This window comes from Protopterus annectens, chromosome 13.part0 (assembly GCF_019279795.1).
Source record: "Protopterus annectens isolate FY-2018-M chromosome 13.part0, PAN1.0, whole genome shotgun sequence".
Taxonomy (NCBI): domain Eukaryota; kingdom Metazoa; phylum Chordata; order Ceratodontiformes; family Protopteridae; genus Protopterus; species Protopterus annectens.
The window spans coordinates 58,973,320-58,996,659 of NC_056747.1; the positions used below are offsets into that span (position 1 = coordinate 58,973,320).

General features: G+C 42.8%; 1 protein-coding gene across 1 annotated transcript in view; it reads left to right on the forward strand.

Moving 5' to 3' along the window:
• The window catches only part of SPPL2B (signal peptide peptidase like 2B), an 859,053-nt gene that overhangs the window by 506,684 nt on the left and 329,029 nt on the right, over positions 1-23,340 (forward strand). The window contains exon 6 of the mRNA XM_044054743.1: positions 13,313-13,452. Within this exon, the coding sequence (XP_043910678.1) occupies positions 13,313-13,452 (140 nt within the window). The remainder of the gene's footprint in view (positions 1-13,312; positions 13,453-23,340) is intronic.

Here is a 23,340-nt window from a genome sequence, read left to right on the forward strand (position 1 = left end):
TTAACAAATGTTACAATGAGAAGTTCCTGCTGTATAATAAGTACTAGGCTTATGAGCATCTGAGCTTGCTATAATCAAGGTAGTTAGTGGAGTGGAAAGAAAGGTAGTGGTTGGATGGGGTGAATGATATTAGAGTGGGAGTTGCAAGGGCATAGCCACCATGTGTTTAGGTGCGTGTTTAGTAAAGTTTTGAAGTGGGTGCATGATGGTACGGAGGTAATTGTGGGTGGGAGTGAGTTCCATAATTTGGCTATGGCACAAGAGAATAGTGCTTCAGCAGCAGAGTTATTGGCTTTAGTGATCTGCAAGTGATTTTTGTTGCTGGATCTTAGTGGTCTGGTGGTGCGATAGGGTTGGAGTAGATTCTGGAGGGATGGGACATTTAGTGGATGGTTTACTAGTTTGTGGGCGAGTGAGAGTTGATACCACTGAAGGAGGTGAGGGAGTTCAAGGCAGCTCAGTTCAGCAAGTGAGAGACAGTGGTGACTACGTTAGGATGCCCCTGTGGCGAATTTGGCGATTTTGTTGTAGCAGGTCTCTAGCTTGTTTAGATCACATTGCCTTAGGTTGGTATATATTGGAGAGGCATAAAGAAGGGTGGAGATCAGGTGGGAATTTGCTACTGAAATCTTTGCTGCTTTGGTGAGAAATTGCTTATTTCTGTATAACTCTCCTAATTTTTTGTGGACTTTTTTTATGGTCATGGATATGTGAATGTCAAATTTTAGTTTGTCTGTTTCCACTCCTAGCAATTTGGTGTGTTCAGTTGGGTATATAGTGGTGTTGTCTTTTGCTGTGATGTTAAAGTGAGAGTTGTTTTGAGTATGTTTGGTGGGTTGGAAGATGAGTAGTTTAGTTTTGTTTGGGTTGAGTATTAATTGGGCATTGGATAACCATGTTTCAACAGAGGAAAAGGCTTCCTGTGTGGCTTTTTGCAGTTTGGGTAGGGACTGGGCTGAGCAGATGATGGTCGAGTCATCTGCGTATTGTATGAGTGTGCCATGTTTGATGGCAGAGGCTAGATTATTGGTGTAAACAGAGAAGAGTAGGGGTCCAAGGATGGATCCTTGGGGAGCCCCTATGGAGACCGGTAGTTGCGGAGATATGTCATTCTGCCATACAACGGATTGTTGGCGGTCAGACAGGTAACTCTGAAACCAGTTGGTGACTGATTGTGAGAAGGATAGGTTATTGAGGACCGAGAAGTTGTTTGTGTGGGACCATGTCAAATGCTTTAGATAGGTCTAGGAAAGTAGCAGAGGAGAGATGGCCATTGTTTTTATGCTGAAGGATAGTGTTAGTAAAGGAGAGTAAGGCAGTGGTGGTGCTATGGTTTGGTCGGAAACCATGCTGAGTACTGGAAAGGAGGTTGTTAGTAAGGAGGTAGTCTGAGACCTGAGAGTGTATGCATCTCTCTAGTATTTTGGAGAGTGGAGAGAGAATAGCTATGGGGCGGTAATTGGTTAGTTCTGCGGAGGGGTCCGCCTTTGTGGAGGGGAATTATATGTGATACTTTCCACAGTGTGGGAATGTAACTTTCTGATAGAGATCGGTTAATCAAGATGGATGCTAGGTAGGCCAGAGCATCAGCTGCGATTTGTAAGTATTCACTTGGGAGGTTGTCTGCTGCTAATTTGGTGGGTTTAAGTTTAGTTAAGAGATTTTTTATGTTGGAGGTAGGTACAGGAGAAAAAGAGAAGGCAGTGGAGAGATTACTAGTTGAAGGTGTGGGTTGGAGGGGAGGGGGGTTGTGTTGTTTAGCTAGTGATAGTATGGTTTGGGTGAAGTGTGTGTTGAATGAGGTAGCAATATTTTCTGAGGAGTGAGGGATGTTAGGAGAAGGGGTACTGACTTTAACTGGGTGGAGGATGGAGTTTATGGAGGACCAGAATTATTTGGGGCTGTGTTGTGAAGAGTCTAGGGCAGACTGGTAGTATTGGAATTTGTCCTGTTTTATTAGCTTTTTGACTCTATTGTGTAGTTCTAGGAATTTCTGTCTAGCTGAGGGGGTTTTGCTTTTGCGCCAGTGCTCCCAGGCTTTATCCCTGTTTTTCATTTCTGACTTAGTGGTTTTCTGTAGCCATGGGGAGGGTTGTGCTTTGGTTCTGGAAAATCTTATGGGGGCATGGTAATTAAGGATGTTCAGGACGGTATTATTAAAAAATTCAACTGCGTCATGTAGACTGAGGTACTTTAGAGGATGCCAGTTACATTCTTTGAGGGATGAGATGAATGCGAGTGGGTTAAAGTTTAATTTTTTACGTAATTGACGGTAGATGACAGGTTTAGCTTGGTATAGGTATTTTTTGAGTAGGAATGTTGGGGAGTGATCACTGAGGCTATCTGATAAGCAGCCGGTTATATATGACTGGGGGCTCTTACTGACTAGTATCCAATCCAGGGTAGTGTGCTTGCTGGAGTTTTTATTTATCCTGGTTGGTGACTGGACTAGTTGGGTGAAGCCATGAAGGTGTACATGATGGGTTGGATTGTTGCCAGAACAGGATTGCCAGTCAATATTGAAATCACCTAAGATGATAGTTTCTTGGGGGAGATGGTGGGTAGACCAGCTGAGGAGGTTTTCTAGTGGAGGGATGGTTTGGCCAGGTGGGAAGTAGCATCCAATTATGTTGATGGTTTTGTTTTGGTTAATTTTGAGGTTGGTATATATTATTTCTTCATTGCCTATTTGTGGAGCTGATGATTATAAGATCTGGATGTTTAGATGCTGTTTAAATATTATAGCTACACCACCTCCTTTTTTGTTTAGCCGGTCTACTCTTAGTATGCCGTAACCTGTAGGGAGTATTTGCTCACTGGTAATGTGAGGTTTTAGCCAGGTTTCTGTCAGGATGACTATATCTGGGGAGTACAAGTCTATGGTGGCATGGAGTTCATGGACTTTGTTGGATATACTTCTAATATTTAGGCTTAGTAGAAGGAAGTCACTTGGCTTTCTGTTGGCTGTAATATGGGAGAAGTTGTGGTTTCTAGTCTGATTATGAGGATTGGGGTTGGAGATGGTAGGGCCAGGGTTGGGGTGGATGTCTCCACTTAGGGCTAGTTTTGGTATGCATGAGATTATTAGTTTTCTCAATTTTTTAATGTGTTTGTTTATAAGGGAAACTTTATGATTGTGCTCTGTGGGTAATATGTATGGTGGGAGGGTTACTATGTTAAATTGTAGGGCTGCTTTATGTTTGAGTAATATAGTTGGTAGAATATGTGGGGGGGTGCATAGGGATGGTTCTTGAGCTGGTGGGAGGGGAGCTGAGTGTGGGTGAGACATGAGTGCTGGTGTGAGTAGTAGTACAGTGGTAGTGTTTGAGTGGGGGAATGATGGAGCTTTGGTAGGATGTAAGATATGCAAGGAGAGTGCATGCAGTGAGCATAGGAAAGGTATGCTTGTACATGTTAGTTGAGGAGGTGTGATAGTAGAGGGAAGATGGAGGAGGTAGTGTTGGGTTAGCGCTGTGGTTGGCTATTGGAAAGATGGGAGGGGTTTGAGTGCAATAAAGGTGGGAGGGACCCTGTTAGTTGCTCGTATGAGGGGGCTGGAAACAAACACAAAGTAAAGACAAGTATGTGTTAAGAAACAATCACAATTGACCAAGGACTGCTCTGAAACTGTAAGTCATTTCTTAAATTCTCAGGTGGAAAAACAGGATAACCTTGTATCAGTAGGCTACTGTGGTCATAGTTTAAATTAACAAACACACAGTGTTTATCAGTTATGGATGCTATTTGCTAACAGAAGGGAATAAGAGAAAGTGGAAGGTGTGTGTGTGTGTGTGTGTGTGTGTGTGTGTGTGTGTGTGTGTGTGTGTGTGTGTGTGTGTGTGTGTGTGTGTGTGTGTGGTGGTGGGGCTGCTTACAAGCCAAAGCAGAGTGCTCTCCAGGGGAAAATGAATATTGGCTCAAACAGGTAGACACATACTCAAAGTTAACTGTAGCTGTTTGTAGACAGTTCAGACCCGGACTGCGCTTTTCTTACAAGAATGTTAAAGGTGATACCGCAGTTGAATACTGAAGAGTGGTGTTAGGTTCAAAGTTAACTGTAGCTGTTTGCAGACAGTTCAGACCCGGACTGCGCTTTTCATACAAGACTGTTAAAGGTGGTACCGCAGTTGAATACGTAAGAGTGGTGTTAGGTCTAGAAAAGAAGAGTACAGAGAGGAGTAAGCACTTTTGAGATGGTAAATATATATTATAAAGATTATAAAAAACACACTGAGCAAATAGCTACCGGACAATGTTCTGAACCACTACTTAATATATGCAGATACTGAGCCAATTGGAAGAACATTAGAAAAAAAAAAAACCCAGACAGTTATGCAGTCATAGATAAAAATATAGCGAGCAGCAATCTGTCGTGGTTCTCTAATGTGATTCTATCCACCAGTAACAGCACAAATATATAGAAGTAATTTAGTCACTAGTATGAGCTGTCTACACACAACACAATTACATGAATAACATTAGTGAACAAGGTGCAGCTATGCAAATAGACCATACATACTATTATACTAAAAACAACTTGGTGCATACAAAATGCTAGCATGCCATAGTAACCTCCAATAATAAAGCATAAATCATATTAGATGTCTAACACAATTCAACATAAACATATACAGTTGTAAAATGTCTAATACAATTCAACATAAATAGGCATTTCCAGTTGTAAAACACTTACTGGAGAGACACTGAGCCTTCATGGGGCCTGTAGCAGAGTGGATTGTAGTTTTACAAATGGTGCCTGCCACAGGTAATATTTATTAACTTTGGGTTTGTCTTAAGGTAATAAACAGGGAAGGGGGAGGGGAGAACAAGGGTGTGAGCAGGCATTTCTTTGTACTGCTGATAATGAGCCAAAGCAGAGACAAGTATGTGTTAAGAAACAATCACAATTGACAAAGGACTGCTCTGAAACTGTAAGTCATTTCTTAACTTCTCAGGTGGAAAAACAGGATAACCTTGTATCAGTAGGCTACTGTGGTCATAGTTTAAATTAACAAACCCACAGTATTGATCAGTTATGGATACTATTTGCTAACAGAAGGGAATAAGAGAAAGTGGAAGATTGTGTGTGGTGTTGGGGGGGGGTGCTGCTTACAAGCCAAAGCAGAGTGCTCTCAGGGGAAAATGAATATTGGCTCAAACAGGTAGACACATATTCAAAGTTAACTGTAGCTGTTTGCAGACCGTTCAGACCCGGACTGCACTTTTCTTACAAGAATGTTAAAGGTGGTACCGCAGTTGAATACTGAAGAGTGGTGTTAGGTTCAAAGTTAACTGTAGCTGTTTGCAGACAGTTCAGACCCGGACTGCGCTTTTCTTACAAGAATGGCCATTTTTTTATGGCAGTGGTATTTACTTTTTACTGGGGGTGTTCCACACCATATCATTTCCTATTTTGGGGGCTCCTGACATTTGGGGCAAGAAAAACTGATGTAATGGCGTTGGCTGCATGTTTTATACCCCTGGACGACCTGACGTCATAGAAGAGGAGACTGCATCCAACGTAGAAATCCCAGGCAGATAATGCAAGTGTGATGACTGCAACAGTGAATACACTCTAACATCTACATTTATGGTAAGTGTACACAACTGTACTTTATGTATACTACAACAGTGAATACACTCGAACATTTACATTTATGGTAAGTGTGCACAACTGTACTTTATGTATACTACAACAGTGAATACACTCGAACATCTACATTTATGGTAAGTGTACACAACTGTACTTTATGTATACTACAACAGTGAATACACTCAACATCTACATTTATGGTAAGTGTGCACAACTGTACTTTATGTATACTACAACAGTGAATACACTCTAACATCTACATTTATGGTAAGTGTACACAGCTGTACTTTATGTATACTACAACAGTGAATCCACTCGAACATCTACATTTATGGTAAGTGTGCACAACTGTACTTTATGTATACTACAACAGTGAATACACTCGAACATCTACATTTATGGTAAGTGTACACAGCTGTACTTTATGTATACTACAACAGTGAATCCACTCGAACATCTACATTTATGGTAAGTGTGCACAACTGTACTTTATGTATACTACAACAGTGAATCCACTCGAACATCTACATTTATGGTAAGTGTGCACAACTGTACTTTATGTATACTACAACAGTGAATACACTCGAACATCTACATTTATGGTAAGTGTACACAGCTGTACTTTATGTATACTACAACAGTGAATCCACTCGAACATCTACATTTATGGTAAGTGTACACAACTATACTTTATGTATGCTGCGACAGTGAATACACTCTAACATCTACATTTATGGTAAGTGTACACAGCTGTACTTTATGCTGCTTTTGACCTTTAAGTCCCTCTAGGACAAGGGAAAGCTTTACAGGCACTGAAGCATATTTTTGTTTCTCCTATTCCCAGGTTTCAGAGGAACTATCCGTACAAATCTGCTTTTGTTCATAGTCAGTCTCACCCTCCTCCTAAGGATAAGAAGGTTCTAGGAATGTTCCTTCTGCTAAGTCTACTCAGAATCCTGCCTCTCAGAAACCTTCCTGTCGGGACAAGCCTGGTTGTGACAGTTTGCTTCCCCCTACCCTTATCTTTCTGCCTTTCCCCATCTCTTCCAAATTGGTTAGGAATCACCTCTGACTCCTGGGTTTTGTCAGTTATTTGTCAGGGATTTTTCATGGTTTGGAAGTCTCTTCTTCCTTTTCAGGCATTCCTCAACCTTCTCGGGGAAAAGGTGTCTCATTTTCCAGAGGTTCTTCACTCTGTTTTGGATCAGGGCACCATTCAAGCCATGCCTCCCACCTTAGGGAAAGGATTTTATTCTGGAATGTTTTTGGTCCCACAAAAGAAGGTTACATGGAAAAAAATTCTGGATAGTTCCCTGCCAAATACATTTCACAAGATTTCAGATGTTATTCTTTCAGACGTTTTCCTCTTCTACTTCTGCAGACCTTTTTGGTGTCTCTGGATCTCAAGGATGCATATTTTCACATCCTCACCCATGCTCTGTTTGGGAAATATTTAAATTTCTCTGTCTCTGCCTTGCATTTTCAGTTCTGTGGTTTTCCCTCTCTACTGCCCCAAGGGTATTCACCAAATGTCTTGCTTCTGTCTCTGCTTCTTGCAGGGTTCGAGCTTTTCAGATTTTTTTCCTGTCTAGATGATCTTCTTATTCAAGCTCCTTTTCCCAGCAGTCTGTTTCAGGATCTCAGGTTTACTACTTGCCTATTTTCACAATCTGGGGTTCACCGTAAACTTCCAGAAATCAGTTCTGTTGCTTTCTCAGGATAATACTTTCCTCTGCTACAAGCTTTAGATGTTTCCCATGGTAGCATCTCTGCTGACCCCTAAGGCTCTGTCTATGATGACCTTTTTCCAGTCTCTTCTTCCACTCTCATCTGCCACTGCCAGGGAATTTTTCAGGGTCCTGGGGTTCATGGTTTCCACCATTCCCATGCTGCCTCTCGCCAGACTCCATATAAGGAAACTTTAGTGGTACCTGAAATCAGTGTGGCTTCAGTATTGCCAGCGCCTGGAGTTCCTGGTACCTTTCCTTCCCTGTCTGAAGCCTGAGCTTCAGTGGTGGATTCATCAGTTCTCTCTCTCAATCCAGGGCTTCCTTCTCATGCTCCAGTTCCTGCTCAGGAGCTCTTTATAGATGCCTCAGATAGGGAATTTGGGTGCCTGCTGTGGCCTTCTGAAGGTTCAGGGTCTCCTGACTGCTTTTCAGAGGTCAGACCATATCAACATAAGAGATGAGGGATCTGCTTCTGGCTCTGCAAGCTTTTCATTCCATCTTTCATCCCGGGCCCCTCAAAGTTTTCACAGACAATACGCAGTGCTATGCTATGTCAACAAGCAGGGGACACCGATCCTCTCTTCTTTGCAGACTAGCTGTTCAGGTCTAAGATCTAGCTGTCCAGTATCAGGTGACTTTTCACACTGTTTACATTACCTCAGAGCACAATCTAGTGGCAGATTTTTTCAGCAGGTCCAGCACACAAGTTCATGAATGGATGTTTCACAGAGACACTATTAACAGAACTCTTCGTTCCAGTAACAAACTTAATCTCACAGTAACAAAGTCAAATAATACAGCAGATGATGCCCTCTTTTCTAATTATAGGTTCATAGGTTCATACTAGGCTCTCTGCCCTAGGGCATTTATAAGCCTAGCCAGTGTGTGTATGGCTTTCGCCATCCATTTTAAATTAATTTTGCTATGCCCTTTTTCGAGGTTAGTATACTGTGCCTCTGTCTAACAGTGACACAGAAGTGATACCCGGGGTAAACCTACGATCTCCCATCCACTCATCAAGATTCCTCATGAAGAGAGTCAATGAGGGACTCTGCCTAACCTGGATTGAGATTTTATTCCAGAGTGAAGGGAGCCTCTGGGTTATGAATCTGTCCCTCCAGCATGTCCTATTTATTTCAGTGCTGAGGTTTAAGTCCCTCAAGCGCGTAGCTCGATGGGATTTGGATTTTCTGAGGTGCAGCATGTCCATTAATTCCGGGTTGGACATGGCTTTATACGTCAGGCACAGATTGCCTCTGAGCAGGCGGTATGCCACTGAGTAGAGCTGGAGTTTCTTTAACTGGGCAGCATACGGCATCTGTTTGAGCCCCTTGATCCTCTTGGTGAGGTACTTTTGGGGTCTTTCCAGTTGCTGCAGGTGTCTGGTAAGGTACATCCCAAAAGGGGCATTGTACTCAATTATGGGCCTGATGAGGGATGAGTAAAGAGGCACGATGACCTCCCTGATCTAGATGTGAATCCCTTCATGATTAGGTGGGCTATATAAAATGTTTTTCTAACCACTTTGGCTACGTGGTTGTCAAATGAGAGATTGCTATCAACTTGGGTCCCCAGGTCCCTAATTACTTCTTCTGTACTTAATGGATTACCACCTATGTGGTAACTTGTGGGCACTTTGTTTTTGCCAAAGGGGATGACTATACACTTTTTGGCGTTTAGCTTGAGGCCATGGCTCTGGCACCAGTTGTCTGTTTCTATGAGGCCCTTTTGGAGGATGCTTGTGTCGGCTGGAGAGTCTATTATGGCACCCAGTTTGCAGTCATCTGCGAACTTGGTCAGCCACAGTCCTTCCATGTTGGCCTGTACCTCCGAGAAATATATACCGAACAAGAGAGGTCCCAAGACTGAGCCTTGTGGGACGCCACTTGTAACTGGTTTATGTATCCAAAATATGGAATGCTCTACCCTATAACATAACTACTATGACATCCTTCATACAGTTCAAAAAAGCATTAAAACTGCATCTCATTAATAACTGGCTATGCTCTTGCACTTCACCAGGCTAGACCCTCTACTATGTTAGACCCTACACCATCTTAACTATCTCACACCTCAAGAGGAACAGATAGGTCTATATTCTCTTACTGTAGAAATGCATACAGTATAAGAAAATAGATTGTTATGGTGTAGACCCCAATAACCTTTAAGAAGTTGTTTACCCAACTCCCTCCAGCAATGATTGAGGTGATTATATATATCTCTTTAGACTAATGAAACTATTACTTAAGATTTCTCCGTTTTCACTAATTGTGACTGCTGTGTATGAATATACTACTATCAATTAATTCTCTGTTTTCACTATGCTGTGTATGAATATACTACTATTAATTAAGACTCACTGCATTTTGTATCTAAATGTACTTTGTAGTTTTTTTGTTACATGTTATTCATATGTGTGGAGTTTTTCTCCCCGGGCCTCCACTGGAAATGGACCTGTGTCCAGTGGACTATCCCGGTTAACAAATGTAAAATAAATGTGTTTCTGGACATTGTCCATCGGTGGAGTATTCCGTGGGTAGATCTTTTCACCTAACCTCTGAAGAGACAACTTCCTCTGTTCTGTTCCAGAGCACAGAGTCTTCTGGTTTGGAAAGTGTGCCTTTTCCTTAAGGGGATGTTTCTGTACAACCCCCCCCCCTTCTCTGTTATCACGAGTTCTACACAAGATGTGGCAGGACTCTCCGACATCAAAAGGGAATAGAGCTTACCCATTCCAGGGACCTAAATATGGCCTGTGGCTTGAATAAGACGTGCTGGAGGGACAGATTTGTCTCCCAGTGAATTCATATGAAGCAGAGCACCTCTGATACTATTCAGAAGGAACCTGGACGAGTGGATGGGGCACCGTAAATTCTTATCAGGGTAGCACCCACAAGCCTCCTGGACATGGACAGTCATTAATAAGTACAGTCCTGAGTATTGACTAAAATATCAGTGGCATTACATTGAGATGAAATGGCTAGTCTTGAAAGACCTATGGGTTGATAGCCTAGTAACCTCCTATGATCCTATGAAAGTCTTGCTGGTGACTCTTTTTTAGCCCAGATAGCATAGGTTCCCTCTACTTTCTCACTTGGCCAGGGGCATTCACCAGAAGTTACCTCACAGGGTGGATCTTCTCACAAAGACAAGGAGTCTCTTATCCATCCTCATTTGTCCACTCTTCAAATGACACTGTGGGTAATAGGGTTTTGATCCCTTTTAGACACCTCTTTTTTAAGGACGTGCTCATGGACCTGCAGGAGACCAGGAAGCCCACTACCAGAAAATCATAAATGTCTAAATGGAAAAGATTTTCTGTCTGGTGCCTTTCTTGGCATCAGTATCCCCTATCTGTGGAGGTTCCTCTGAATCCACCACTGCACGTAAAGAAATCGAAGTCACTGCGAGTCACGTGCTCTAGTGAGCTAAACCTCGCCACAACAATAAACAGAACATGCTGGAGGGATAGATTCATGTCAGACTCCCTATGCTTTGGAACAAAATTCCTAACTACATTAGGCAGAGCCCCTCACTAACACTCTTCAAGAGAAGCCTTGACGAGTGGATGGGTAACAGAAAATACACCCTGGGACCACTTCATTGGCTCTGCTTGACAGAGGCTCAGTTAATTAATCAATGGGGCGGTGAAAGCCGACACACTCTGGCTAGGCTTATAAATGCCATTGGGCAGATAGCCTAGTACCTACCTATGAACCTATATGTGTGATCTGCTCCATACTGGGTTGGCATAATCTTCAGATGAAGTTTACCTGCCTTCAGTTTTTGCTTGTCTGCCTCTGACTCCTCCTGTGGCCCCTAGGTTTGAAGTCGAGCAATTCTTTAAAGGTGTCCTTCATATCAGGCCTGCCAGTAGGCATATTTTGCCTTCTTGGGACCTCAATTTTGTACTTGAAAAAGTGACCTAGGCTCCTTTTGAGCCTGCTTTTTCAGCTTCCTTACAACATTACACTTAGACTGTTTCTTGTTTGGCTCTTACTTCAGCCAAGAGTGTCAGAACCCCAGGCTCTCATGGCTATACTTCCTTTTTCATAGAGCCAGAGTGTCTCTTTGAATTAATCCTTCTTTCTTGCCAAGGTGGTTAATGAGTTGTCCCTTAATCAGTCATCCTTACTTTTTTCTTCTCTGCAGCAAGAAGGTTCTTCACACACTGGATTTGCATAGAAAGCTCAGATATTATTTAGATAAAACTAATGTTATTTGCAAGTCTGAGCAGCTTTTTTTCTTTTCATCCCAGGACTTTGGGTTTGGCTGTTTCTAAGCAAACCATCTCCTCCTGGATTTTTAAGGTATTTTCATTTTGTTCTTTACATGTCAAATGTCTCTCCTTGTTTGTAAAGGCACGCTCTGGTAGGGCAGCTGCCTCCTTTGGTGCCTTTTTTTCAAGGGTCTGGATACAGTTCTATCCTTGAAGTCACTACTTTATCCTCTGTTCATACTTCACTAAACATTACAAGTTGGATGCTATTCCAAGGGCAGAGTGGGTTTTACCAGGGCTGTTCTGCATAGGTTTGTGGAAGGTTTCTCTGTACCTTTCTCCTCCCGAGTCTCCTCTTGAGCTCTTGTACTCTTCCTAAGGTGAAGAATACTGCAACAGTGATATGGAAGGGACATAGTACAGTTGTGTAAAGTCTTATAATAGCAAATGTCCTTCTGTTCACTCTTGCAGTATTTGCTTCCTCCCTCCTTCCCCCTTTGTTCTGCCTCTTGCCCTGTCTTCTGTTTCCTTGCTGGCCAGGGGGTCCTTTCTGCCTTTTTCCTCGAGTATTTTCCTTCTGGATGCATGTATTCCTCCTTGTCCCTGAGGGCGTTCTGTTCCTTCTGGGGCTTTTTCAGTTTTGAGTTCTTGTGTCCGTACATCTCGTTTATGCCCTAGGGTGTGTGCGGGGACTTGTGTGCCTATAAGAGCTGAAGCCTTTGGTATACTGGGCAGATGTTGGGCTATCCTTGAGAGGGATCCCTAAGGTGAAGAATACTGCGACAATGAAGAGAAGGACATCTGTTATAGTAAGATTTTACACAACTGTACTTTATCAGATTTTGTGGGTCAAGAGTCTGATGCTTCAGCAGTTTCATTGACAACAGCACCAGACTGGTTCTCCTTACCCAGTGCTTCTAAATTCTTTAGCAGTGCTGTCAGTTGGCTATGATGTGTCAGTGGTTATAGCATATCTCTGTCTACAGGTGACCAGTGACTTTCTTTCCAAATTATAGCAGAGATTCCTCTTCTGTACTTGTCAAAGATACCATAAACCAAAGATTTCCCCAAATTAGGAGAATGTCCCAGATTATAGATTTCAGATGCCTCCCACCCCCAGATGATACGGAAAATGAAAGCATGTTATCCGTAGACTTCTCATCAGATGACCTCATCCCAACCATCTCCTTTTTGGATATGACGGACCTTGCCAGTTTTTAGTTGTTGATTGTATTTTATGTCAAATGTTTTTTTAAATAGATGATCTGTGTTATGCAGACTAATGAGCGGTGAAATAAAGGTGGTCCTTTCAGGAGCGTTATGGGTAAAGGCTTCAGTAGTCTGGAACAATGTCTCCTAGCCAGGCTAAGTGCTGCCAGTCTTTGTCCTCCTAGAAGGTGATTGGTAATTCCATATTTATCCTTAAAGTAAGTACACAACTTCTGATTCCAAGATATGATTGTCAAGTTTTTATGACCTACTGAATTTCCAGAAGCTTGATTGCTGTAACCCCTTCTTTATTATAAGTTTGAAAAGGTCTCAAACCCATACACATTCCCATAGTCTGCATAAAATAAGGAGATATGCTTTGTATCTAGGATGGTTTGTTGTGGTTAATGACATATGTTTGTGCCTCATTTGCAGGAGATATGAAAGCCCTGTGCCACAGAATGTGTGTTCCCCCTGATCTGCAGTGCAAAGTGCCAGGTATCTTGTCAAGTTTACTGCATTTGTATTTCTTCCTGATGTCTATACTTGTTTCAATACAAGGTATTTGGAAAATCTGTGAAAGTAGCATTGTATGCCCCCAACGAACCTGTCCTGGACTACAACATGGTAATAATCTTCTTAATGGCTGTGGGAACTGTGGCATTTGGTGGTTACTGGGCAGGAAGCAGAGATGTAAAAAGGTAAGTCAGGCTATCAGTTTCTTCATGTACTGTTATAAACTACAGGAACCTACTAGGACATGAGATGAGTTATTTCAGTGTAGTTTATACTGAATTATTCATTACAAATTGTTTTACATTCAAAAGCATGCTGACTGGACAAAACCAATCAACGTGTTTGTTGTAACGTGTGTTCCTCACAGGAACAAGTTCTGTCAAGTCACTCTCTCCCTGCTACTCAGTTTAGACTTGAGATGTGCAAAAAGTAGTACATTAATCTACAAAATAATACATTATACTTGCAAAAACCCCTCACAGAGGGTGCCCTGCAAGCAGCTCCACAGCATACCTTGGTCTTCAGTGACTTCATTCCTCAGTGATATGCCAGCAGATTGCAACATTTATGAAGAACAGACCAGAAATATGAGCCAAACAGCTGCATTTTTTTTTTTAATAAAATCATACGGACCATTTAGACTATCTAAATAGACTAAAAAATATATGTAGACAATGTATTTTGCAGCCAGAGAGCATGTACGGATGCCGCCAGACTACCAGAAACCAACGGAAGAGCACTTAATTCTTTTATACAATGACAATCTTTACAAATGGGAGGACTTTTTTATCTTAAATAATGTCATTATAAATCCTGATTTACTTATACCCGACCATGTATTAAAGCTTAAGAATTTGCCACTAGAGATTATAATTATCTGCTGTACTTTTTGTGTAGTACTGGCAGCTTTTTTTATTTATTCACCACTTTCTATAGTTACAGAATATGTATTAAGTGGCTTTGAAGATAAAAATTTAAAATACGGCTACAAAAAGAGATGCACATATTTGAGCAAATAATGACAAGTATGAGGGAATGAGTAGTTAATTATGATACGATTGTAAACACTGAGTAGATGTTCATTCCATTCTGCTTTGCTTTTTCTTCCTGTTAAGAGAGCATATTTATGCCATGTCAGAAAGTGTCATACAGTGAAGTTGAAGTTTGCGCAAGTGTGTGCACATTCTGGATGTTGTATTCTAGGTGAGCCAGGTGAGCTAAGTGCAGTTAGGCTTCCATCCGCTCTGGTGCTACCCAACTACTAGTTGCTAGCCCTCAACTAAATAGTATGTGCTTCACACTGATGACCTTTTTGTTCATTTACCATTGGTGAACTCAGTGAGTGTGAACCTATCCTTTTTTAAGTGGAGATGTAGAATCTAGACCCACTGCAAAGAATTATATTAATAAGATGTGCAACCTGTTGTAAGAAGGCGATGCATTAAATGGTGTGCACATGGCACATACTAATGAGTTCCCTGTGCACCCAGGATTTATTAATGAATTCCATGCATGCACTGATGAATTCCTTGCCTGTGCTTCCGGCATGCACTGATGAATTCCCTGCCTGTGCGCCTGGCACATACTGATAAATTCCCTGTATGTCATTCATCTTGGTCATTTTGTAAGACATGATGGTTGTTTCTGTAGTGAGGAAGGCAGACCATTTCACAAACCTCAGAAATGAGTGCATGAAGGTGTTTATGAAGTTGATGATGGTGGTGTGGGAAAAGATTGTAGACAGGAGAAAAAAAAATGGAAGATTTGATAATCATGGCAAATCAGAAGCACACTGAAGGAAATGGTCCTTTAAAGGACCGTGATGATTTAGTGATACAGCAGTGACAAATCTACACGCAGTGACACCTGACAGCTGCCCTAAGCTGCTAGAACTTCATGATGATTTAGTGATACAGCAGTGAGAAATCTGCAAGCAGTGAGACCTGACAGCTGCCCTAAGCTGCTAGAACTTCACAATGATTTAGTGATACAGCAGTGAGAAATCTACAAGCAGTGAGACCTGACAGCTGCCCTAAGCTGCTACAAAGTCATGATGATTTAGTGATACAGCAGTGAGAAGTCTACACGCAGTGACACCTGACAGCTGCCCTAAGCTGCTAGTGATACAACAGTGACAAATCTACAAGCAGTGACACCTGACAGCTGCCCTAAGCTGCTAGAACTTCATGATGATTTAGTGATACAGCAGTGAGAAATCTACAAGCAGTGACACCTGACAGCTGCCCTAAGCTGCTAGAACTTCATGATGATTTAGTGATACAACAGTGAGAAATCTACAAGCAGTGACACCTGACAGCTGCCCTAAGCTGCTAGAACTTCATGATGATTTAGTGATACAGCAGTGAGAAATCTACACAGTGACACCTGACAGCTGCCCTAAGCTGTTAGTGATACAACAGTGACAAATCTACAAGCAGTGACACCTGATAGCTGCCCTAAGCTGCTAGAACTTCATGATGATTTAGTGATACAGCAGTGAGAAATCTACAAGCAGTGACACCTGACAGCTGCCCTAAGCTGCTAGAACTTCATGATGATTTAGTGATACAGCAGTGAGAAATCTACAAGCAGTGAGACCTGACAGCTGCCCTAAGCTGCTACAAAGTCATGATGATTTAGTGATACAGCAGTGAGAAGTCTACACGCAGTGACACCTGACAGCTGCCCTAAGCTGCTAGTGATACAACAGTGACAAATCTACAAGCAGTGACACCTGACAGCTGCCCTAAGCTGCTAGAACTTCATGATGATTTAGTGATACAGCAGTGAGAAATCTACAAGCAGTGACACCTGACAGCTGCCCTAAGCTGCTAGAACTTCATGATGATTTAGTGATACAACAGTGAGAAATCTACAAGCAGTGACACCTGACAGCTGCCCTAAGCTGCTAGAACTTCATGATGATTCAGTGATACAGCAGTGAGAAATCTACACAGTGACACCTGACAGCTGCCCTAAGCTGTTAGTGATACAACAGTGACAAATCTACAAGCAGTGACACCTGATAGCTGCCCTAAGCTGCTAGAACTTCATGATGATTTAGTGATACAGCAGTGAGAAATCTACAAGCAGTGACACCTGACAGCTGCCCTAAGCTGCTAGAACTTCATGATGATTTAGTGATACAGCAGTGAGAAATCTACAAGCAGTGACACCTGACAGCTGCCCTAAGCTGCTAGAATTTCATGATGATTTAGTGATACAGCAGTGAGAAATCTACAAGCAGTGAGACCTGACAGCTGCCCTAAGCTGCTAGAACTTCAATGCTGGGATACTTAGATAGTGCTGGAGGCAAAGGTGGAATCAGTGAGTCAATCCCTTAAGAAATATTACATCCCAATGAGCCAGGTTTGGCTGTCTGCTAATTTTTATGACAGTCCATCTCTATATAACCATTAAGAGGAAAGCGGAAGTTAAACATTGGAGGATCAGACCAGAGGCAGGACTACAAGTAGGAATTCAAGGCAAAGAAGAGGACAAAGAAAAAGGGCATGTTGGAATAGACAGAGAAGAAGTTACCACCGTTCTTTAAAGCAGGGGTACTGCAAATGATGGAACTCTGTATGTCTTCCAAAAAGTTCAGTGGCAGGAATCACCCCGAGCCCACACTATTTTGCTTGAATTTAAATTTGGCAGAATCCAAAACATGTGCTTTTAGTTTATTCAGGCTTTTTGAGTTGGCATCTGCCTGGAAACAGACCATGTCAAGATTATTACAGAGCTGTGTGCACAGTAGGTGCAGGGGTGAGCCTAGGGGGAAAAAGGTGCTACAGTAATGTACCAAACTCTGTTTCAGTAGCGCACCTTGAAGTCCTCATGAAATAATGCAGTAGACGTCTTGCTGCTGATCATAAATTACTTTGATTCTGGGCTGAGGACTGATGACCATTATAGGGCACTCATGCTTCACATTAACTTTGATTATAGCTAGATCAGTTCTAGTCCATTTTAGAACCAGAATATTAAAGTTTGGGCTCTGTATATGGAACAGTTTTAAATTCCAAGACTTGCAAATTCATATCACAGATTAACAAGACAGTTTGCAAAAATGTGGACTTGTATATGTTAAGAATTAGATTGTTGTGTCTCTGAGTATTCTCTTCTCCATGATGTGCTCTTCTCAGTGTGTGTGTATGTATATGTGTATGTATGAGTGCCAATTCCATTCCATCTGACAGGGATGGAAAAGCTTTTGATAGATTTGGAGGGAAAGTTGTTTTTCCTCTGCCATTTTAACTTTCAGAATTTTAAATTGTCTGTCTTGTATGTTAAAATTCTGACAGGCATCTTTTGAGAACATGAGAAATGTAAACAGCAGTTAGCCTTCCTTCTTCAAAGGTTAAACTTCATTCCCCGAAATGCTCTCATTTTTCTGCTGATGCTGTGTCGCACTGCTGGGTCAGTTATGAGAATATTTGCTTACCAGAGGATGTTGAGGCAAAAATGAATTCTTCCTTGGACAAAGATGTCTTGTTTGGCCCTTGTGCTGCTGATATCTTAAAATGATTTGATGAAAGAGCGAAACTCATTCATGGGGTTACCTGTATTTTCATCCCTCCTACTAAGTTCAGTAGAAAATGTTCCTAGATGTTCAGGACCCTTTTTTAAGAAGCAAAGTAAGCAGTCTCTGTAAAGTTCAAACAGAATTTTAAAAAGCAGTGGCAAAAAGGCTTAAACAAAAGAAAGGGGTGGGGGGCTTAAAACCAGGGACAGTCCAAAAAGTCAGAATGACTACTTGCCCCTTCAAACTCCTTCATCCTCCTCACCTGGCAATCCTCTGAATCAGTCCATCAGCTTAGGCCTTCATGTTCCCCAGTGACATCAGACAAATGGGTTCTGAGAATCATCCAGCAGGGTTGCATAAAGCAATGAGAACCCCTTCAGCAGATTCTCTGTTATCTGGTTAACCAAATGTCATTATTTCCTCCACTGATGGCGCTCTTGTTGTCTCAGGGAGTCATAGAATATGTGGCCTTCCTGATCAGAGAGACAAAGGATTGTATTCAAGAAGTTCCTGCTTTCTTTTGCACCAAAACAAATTGAGACCAGTCCTAGATCTCTCCTTTTCAGTCAATTTTGTCAGTTTTTCAAAGTACAAAATGTTATCCACCAAACCAGTTTATTCCACTTCTCAGTTTCGTGGTAATATCAGACTTAAAAGATGCTTATCACATTCCTATTTGCAATGAATTCAGAAGTTTCTTAAAGTTTCTGCATCTGGCTTATATGATCAGTTCTCTGTTTTGCCGTTTGCAAATACACTTGCAGTAGATGGACTAAAGTGTTTGGCCTAGTAACTGCTTAATGCAGTCTTCAAGACATGTCTTGTACTTGTATACTTTTTTTCCAATTGTCTAGATTTCCTGATGTGAGTGTCTTGCTCATTCTGGGATTGCAAGTGAACTTACAGAAATGCTGTCTCATATTTTCCCATAGAATAGACAGAAATGCTCTCTCATCCTTTCCCATAGAATAGCCTTTTTGGGAAGTCTTCTGGAAACATCTTTAAGATTAGTCTTCATTTGGACAAGAAAGTTTCCAGAGCTTTCCCAACCTATCTTCAATACCTGCTAGGGGATTTCTCAGGATTCTCAGATGTCCTTCAAGAATGCAACTGCAGTCATAACATGTGGGTTGTCCTGCCTCAGGCAGCCCTCGGTCGGCCGGATTCCAAAGTCTGGGTCCGATGTCGGCTGATGTCGCATTCCTCTCCGACGTCAGAGCGGCTGGAGTACATAAGCATCAGCCGACGCCATTTTCTTCAGTCTTTCTTGCCGCGCGGTGCCCGAAGCAGAAGCAGTTCGCAAGTGCCGGTCGGTCATCTCCTGTATTCTACGATACCGAAGTCATCAAAAAAGCTAAGTACCCCGTTGGGGACCTTTTCTTGCCTCAGCCGATGTCAGAAATTACTGAAAAAGTTAACAATTGTCTTTCTTGTGGTAAATAAATACCTCATAAGGATTTCCACTCTTACTGTCTCCCTTGCCTGGGCCCAGACCACGACGTCTCGGCCTGTGTAGCCTGTGCTCGCTTCAACAAGCGCACTCTCAGGCGCCGGGCGGAGTTCGCTGAAGATTTTTTCGGCGATAATTTTGCTTACACCATGCCGTCGGATCTTCCGACATCGCAAACTCCCAAAAAGCGAAAAGACCGGGACCGACATCCTCGGCCCGCGTCTACCACCGACTCCACGCCAAAACCTACCGCGAGTGCTCCGGTTCCCTCAGAGACGGTCTCTCCTCCGCTCCGAACCGAAGACACCGCGTACCACGACTCGATTCCAGACATTACTCCGCCAGTTATAGATTTTCCTCCGGATACCGAAACCGAGGAAATGCCCGAGACCATTGCTGTAGACAAGGTCACTCCTGCACGTGGAGCTGCCAGGCCCCCTATGGCCATGTCTATTAAGGCCTACACTAGGGCTAAGGCAGCCAGCAAAACAAAGCATATTACTTCTAAATCCTTACCTCAGCCGACTCCAGAGACTCAAATTATGTCCATGGCTGCTGATTTAATTTCCATGATTAGAGGTTCACAGGCCCATCCTGAGAGAGGATCCCAGCCTCCTCCTGATAAAGGCCCGGGTTGAACCCTCTGACCCTACTCCTTCAGATGAAGATTCTGAGGGCTCTGTCCACTCCGATAGCCAGGAAGAGCTCTTCCAGACCTATGAGGACTCAGATGCAGAAGATTCCATCCCCTTGGCCTCCCCTCCTGAGGATATTTCTTTTGGGGAAGTTCTGCACACCATGAGGGAACATTTCAAGTGGCAAGGTCAGGATTATTCTGATTCTAGGAAACGCCTTAGGACTTTCCTTAAGAAGCCTCAGCACAGGCCCTTAGCTATTCCTCCTGTACTTGATGTTCTGGATGATTTGTATTCTGACTCTAGTGCTACCCCTGATTCTCTTCCTCCTGCTCCAGCCAAGCCAGACAGGTATTACAGGGTCCCCGAAACTCATTCCCATTTATTCAGGGCCCATACTGTTGATTTGGAAACTATCTCACAGGGGCCTAAAGGAGTTTCAGCCTCCTACTCAAAAAATCCTTTGCCCTCCAACAGGGAAGCTAGGTCATTAGAGAGATGGGGCAAAAAGGTTTACACATCCACTACCTTATCTATGAGAGCTTTAAATTGCCTTTTTCATATGTTACAATATCAGGATTATCTGTTAGAAGATTTACAAAAAACATTAGCCACTCCTGATCCTTTAGACAGGAAGACTTTGCAGGAAGCTGTACATAACACTCAGCAAGTAAGCAATCACTTCCTGCAGTGTGGATATGATGCACTGGAAGCTTCATGTAGGGCAGCTATGACAGGGGCAGTCATTCGTAGACATGCTCGGTTAAAAGATCAACCTCTACCAGATCATGTAAAAACAAAACTTCTGGATGCACCTTTGGAAAAGAACAAGCTTTTTGGTACAAATGCTAAGGATGTGTTAAAGACCATCGGAAAAAAAGCAAAATCAGTTCAGACTGTGAAAGATTTCCTCCAGGTTCAACCCCCCAGATTCAGTAGGAATTGGCCTTCAAAAAACTGGTCCTTTCCTAATCCAGAAAAGTTTCAAAGGGGTAAGAACAGACGTGGCCGAGGAAGAGGCCAATACAGAGGCCCTTACAGGGGACGACAATGGCAGCAAGGAAACCAAAGAAGTAACGCAGGGGTTTCACCTGCCCCACAACCACAATCTCAATGACTTTCCTCTACTACCGCCTACCAGGGAACAACTAGAAGCTCCCTTGGGCGGGAAATTATCTCTGTTTGCAGAAACTGGCACAGACTGACAAAGGACAAATGGATTTTGGACATTATAGACCGAGGGTACAGGTTTCACTTTCATACCTTACCAAGAAAACAAGGCATGCCAAACCTACCACAAAATCAGAGGGCAGAGGCTATCAAGCAAATCACTCTGCTGACTCGGATGAAAGCAATAGAAAGAGTTCCACAACAAGAACAAGACCAGGGGTTTTACTCAAGACTGTTCCTTGTTCCAAGAAAAGAATCTCAATGGAGACCAATACTGGACTTGTCCGCATTAAACACCTTTCTCATAGTACCAAAGTTCAAAATGCTGACTCTACAGCAACTCCTTCCCATGCTGGGCAAGGGGTCGTGGCTGATTACTCTGGACCTCAAGGAGGCATACCTGCATGTCCCTATCAGACACAGCTGCAGAAGATACCTCAGATTTCTTGCAGGGCCAGAGCATTATCAATTCTCAGCATTGCCATTTGGCTTATCTACTGCGCCCAGAGTATTTACAAAATGCCTGGCTTCAGTAATTGCTCATTGCAGGCTCCAGGGTATACAAATTTACCCATACCTGGACGACTGCCTCATACAAGCGGATGACAAATTAATGTTGACAAAAAACATGGATTATGTCATAAGATTACTTCTAGCTTTGGGATACACAGTCAACTTCCAAAAGTCAAGACTGCAGCCATCCCAGCAAATAATCTTCTTAGGAGCCAAACTGGACACAGCCTCTCAGATGGCTTACCTGACAGAAGACAAGCAAGAGAAGTTAACTCATTACTTCAAAGGTTTATCAAAACTCACCCAGATGACTGCAAGGAGATTCCTACAGGCCCTGGGTTACATGGCATCCTGCATTCTCCTGGTCCCATTAGCAAAACTACACCTGAGAAAGCTTCAATGGTACCTAAAAAGCATTTGGTCTCAACACAGCAACAACTTGGAGACAATCATACCACTCATTCCATGCCTACAAAAGGAATTCCTATGGTGGGCCTCGGTGAGCCAGGCAAACACAGGTATGTCATTCAAAAAACCACAGATAACACAGACCATGACTACAGACGCCTCAGACCTTGGATGGGGGGGCGCACATGGAAGGCAGGTGTATACAAGGACAATGGTCTCCAAAGGAAACACATCTGCATATAAACCAAAAGGAAATGCTGGCAGTAATGCATGCCATCGAGGCCTTTCAACACCAACTCCAGCAAGGCCATTTAATGATACGGACAGACAACACCACTGTGATGTGGTACATAAACAAGCAGGAGGGCACCCACTCTTACCCCTTTGCAGACTGACAATGCAGCTTTGGGAGAAATCACTGAGCCTGAACATCCAGTTACAATCCCAGTTTGTTCCAGGAAAAGACAATGTGTTGGCGGACAGCCTAAGCAGGAATTTCACAGATCCACACGAGTGGAGGTTACATCCGAAGGCCTTCAGACAACTCACTTCGACATGGGGCAAGCCAGAAGTGGACCTATTTGCCTCTCACCTCAACCATCTTCTACCAAAATTTTGCACAAGGACATACCATCCAAAAGCTTGGAAAATAGATGCCCTCTCATTCAACTGGAACTCCCTAGCAATCTATGCATTCCCACCTCTGCCACTGATGACTTCAGTATTACTAAAGATCAAAGCAGAGAAACCCAAGTGAATCATAATAGCTCCGGACTGGCCAAGACAACACTGGTACCCACTACTACGGAGCATATGTCACACCAGGAGGCGGGCCCTTCCCCAGTGGCCTCTACTTTTGACTCAACACAATTTCGAAACACTGCATCCAAATCTTCAGACACTGCAGCTAACAGCCTTGGAGATCCCATAAATAACTTCAGCTTATCTGTCTCCAAGGAAGTTCAGCGGATATTAACAGAGGCTCGAAGACCATCCACCAGAAAGGTCTACTTAGCAAAGTGGAAAAGATTCAGCAATTGGAATACCGGCAAGGGGCATGATGCATCATTGTTGAACATCCCACTCATCTTGGAATATTTAGCAGATATGTTAAAGAACGGCCTCTCATATTCTTCCATAAAGATACATGCATCTGCTATTTCAGCTAGTTACAACACTGATCCTCCTGTTTTTTCTCACCCCTTATTAAGGCAATTCCTCAGGGGAATCAATAACATTAAGCCACCAAGGAAGGCCCCAGTGCCAGCCTGGGACCTCAATTTTGTCTTAGAAAAACTGACTCTACCTCCATTTGAGCCAGCAGCTTCAGTTGACTTGCAATTTCTCTCATGGAAGACAGCTTTCCTGTTGG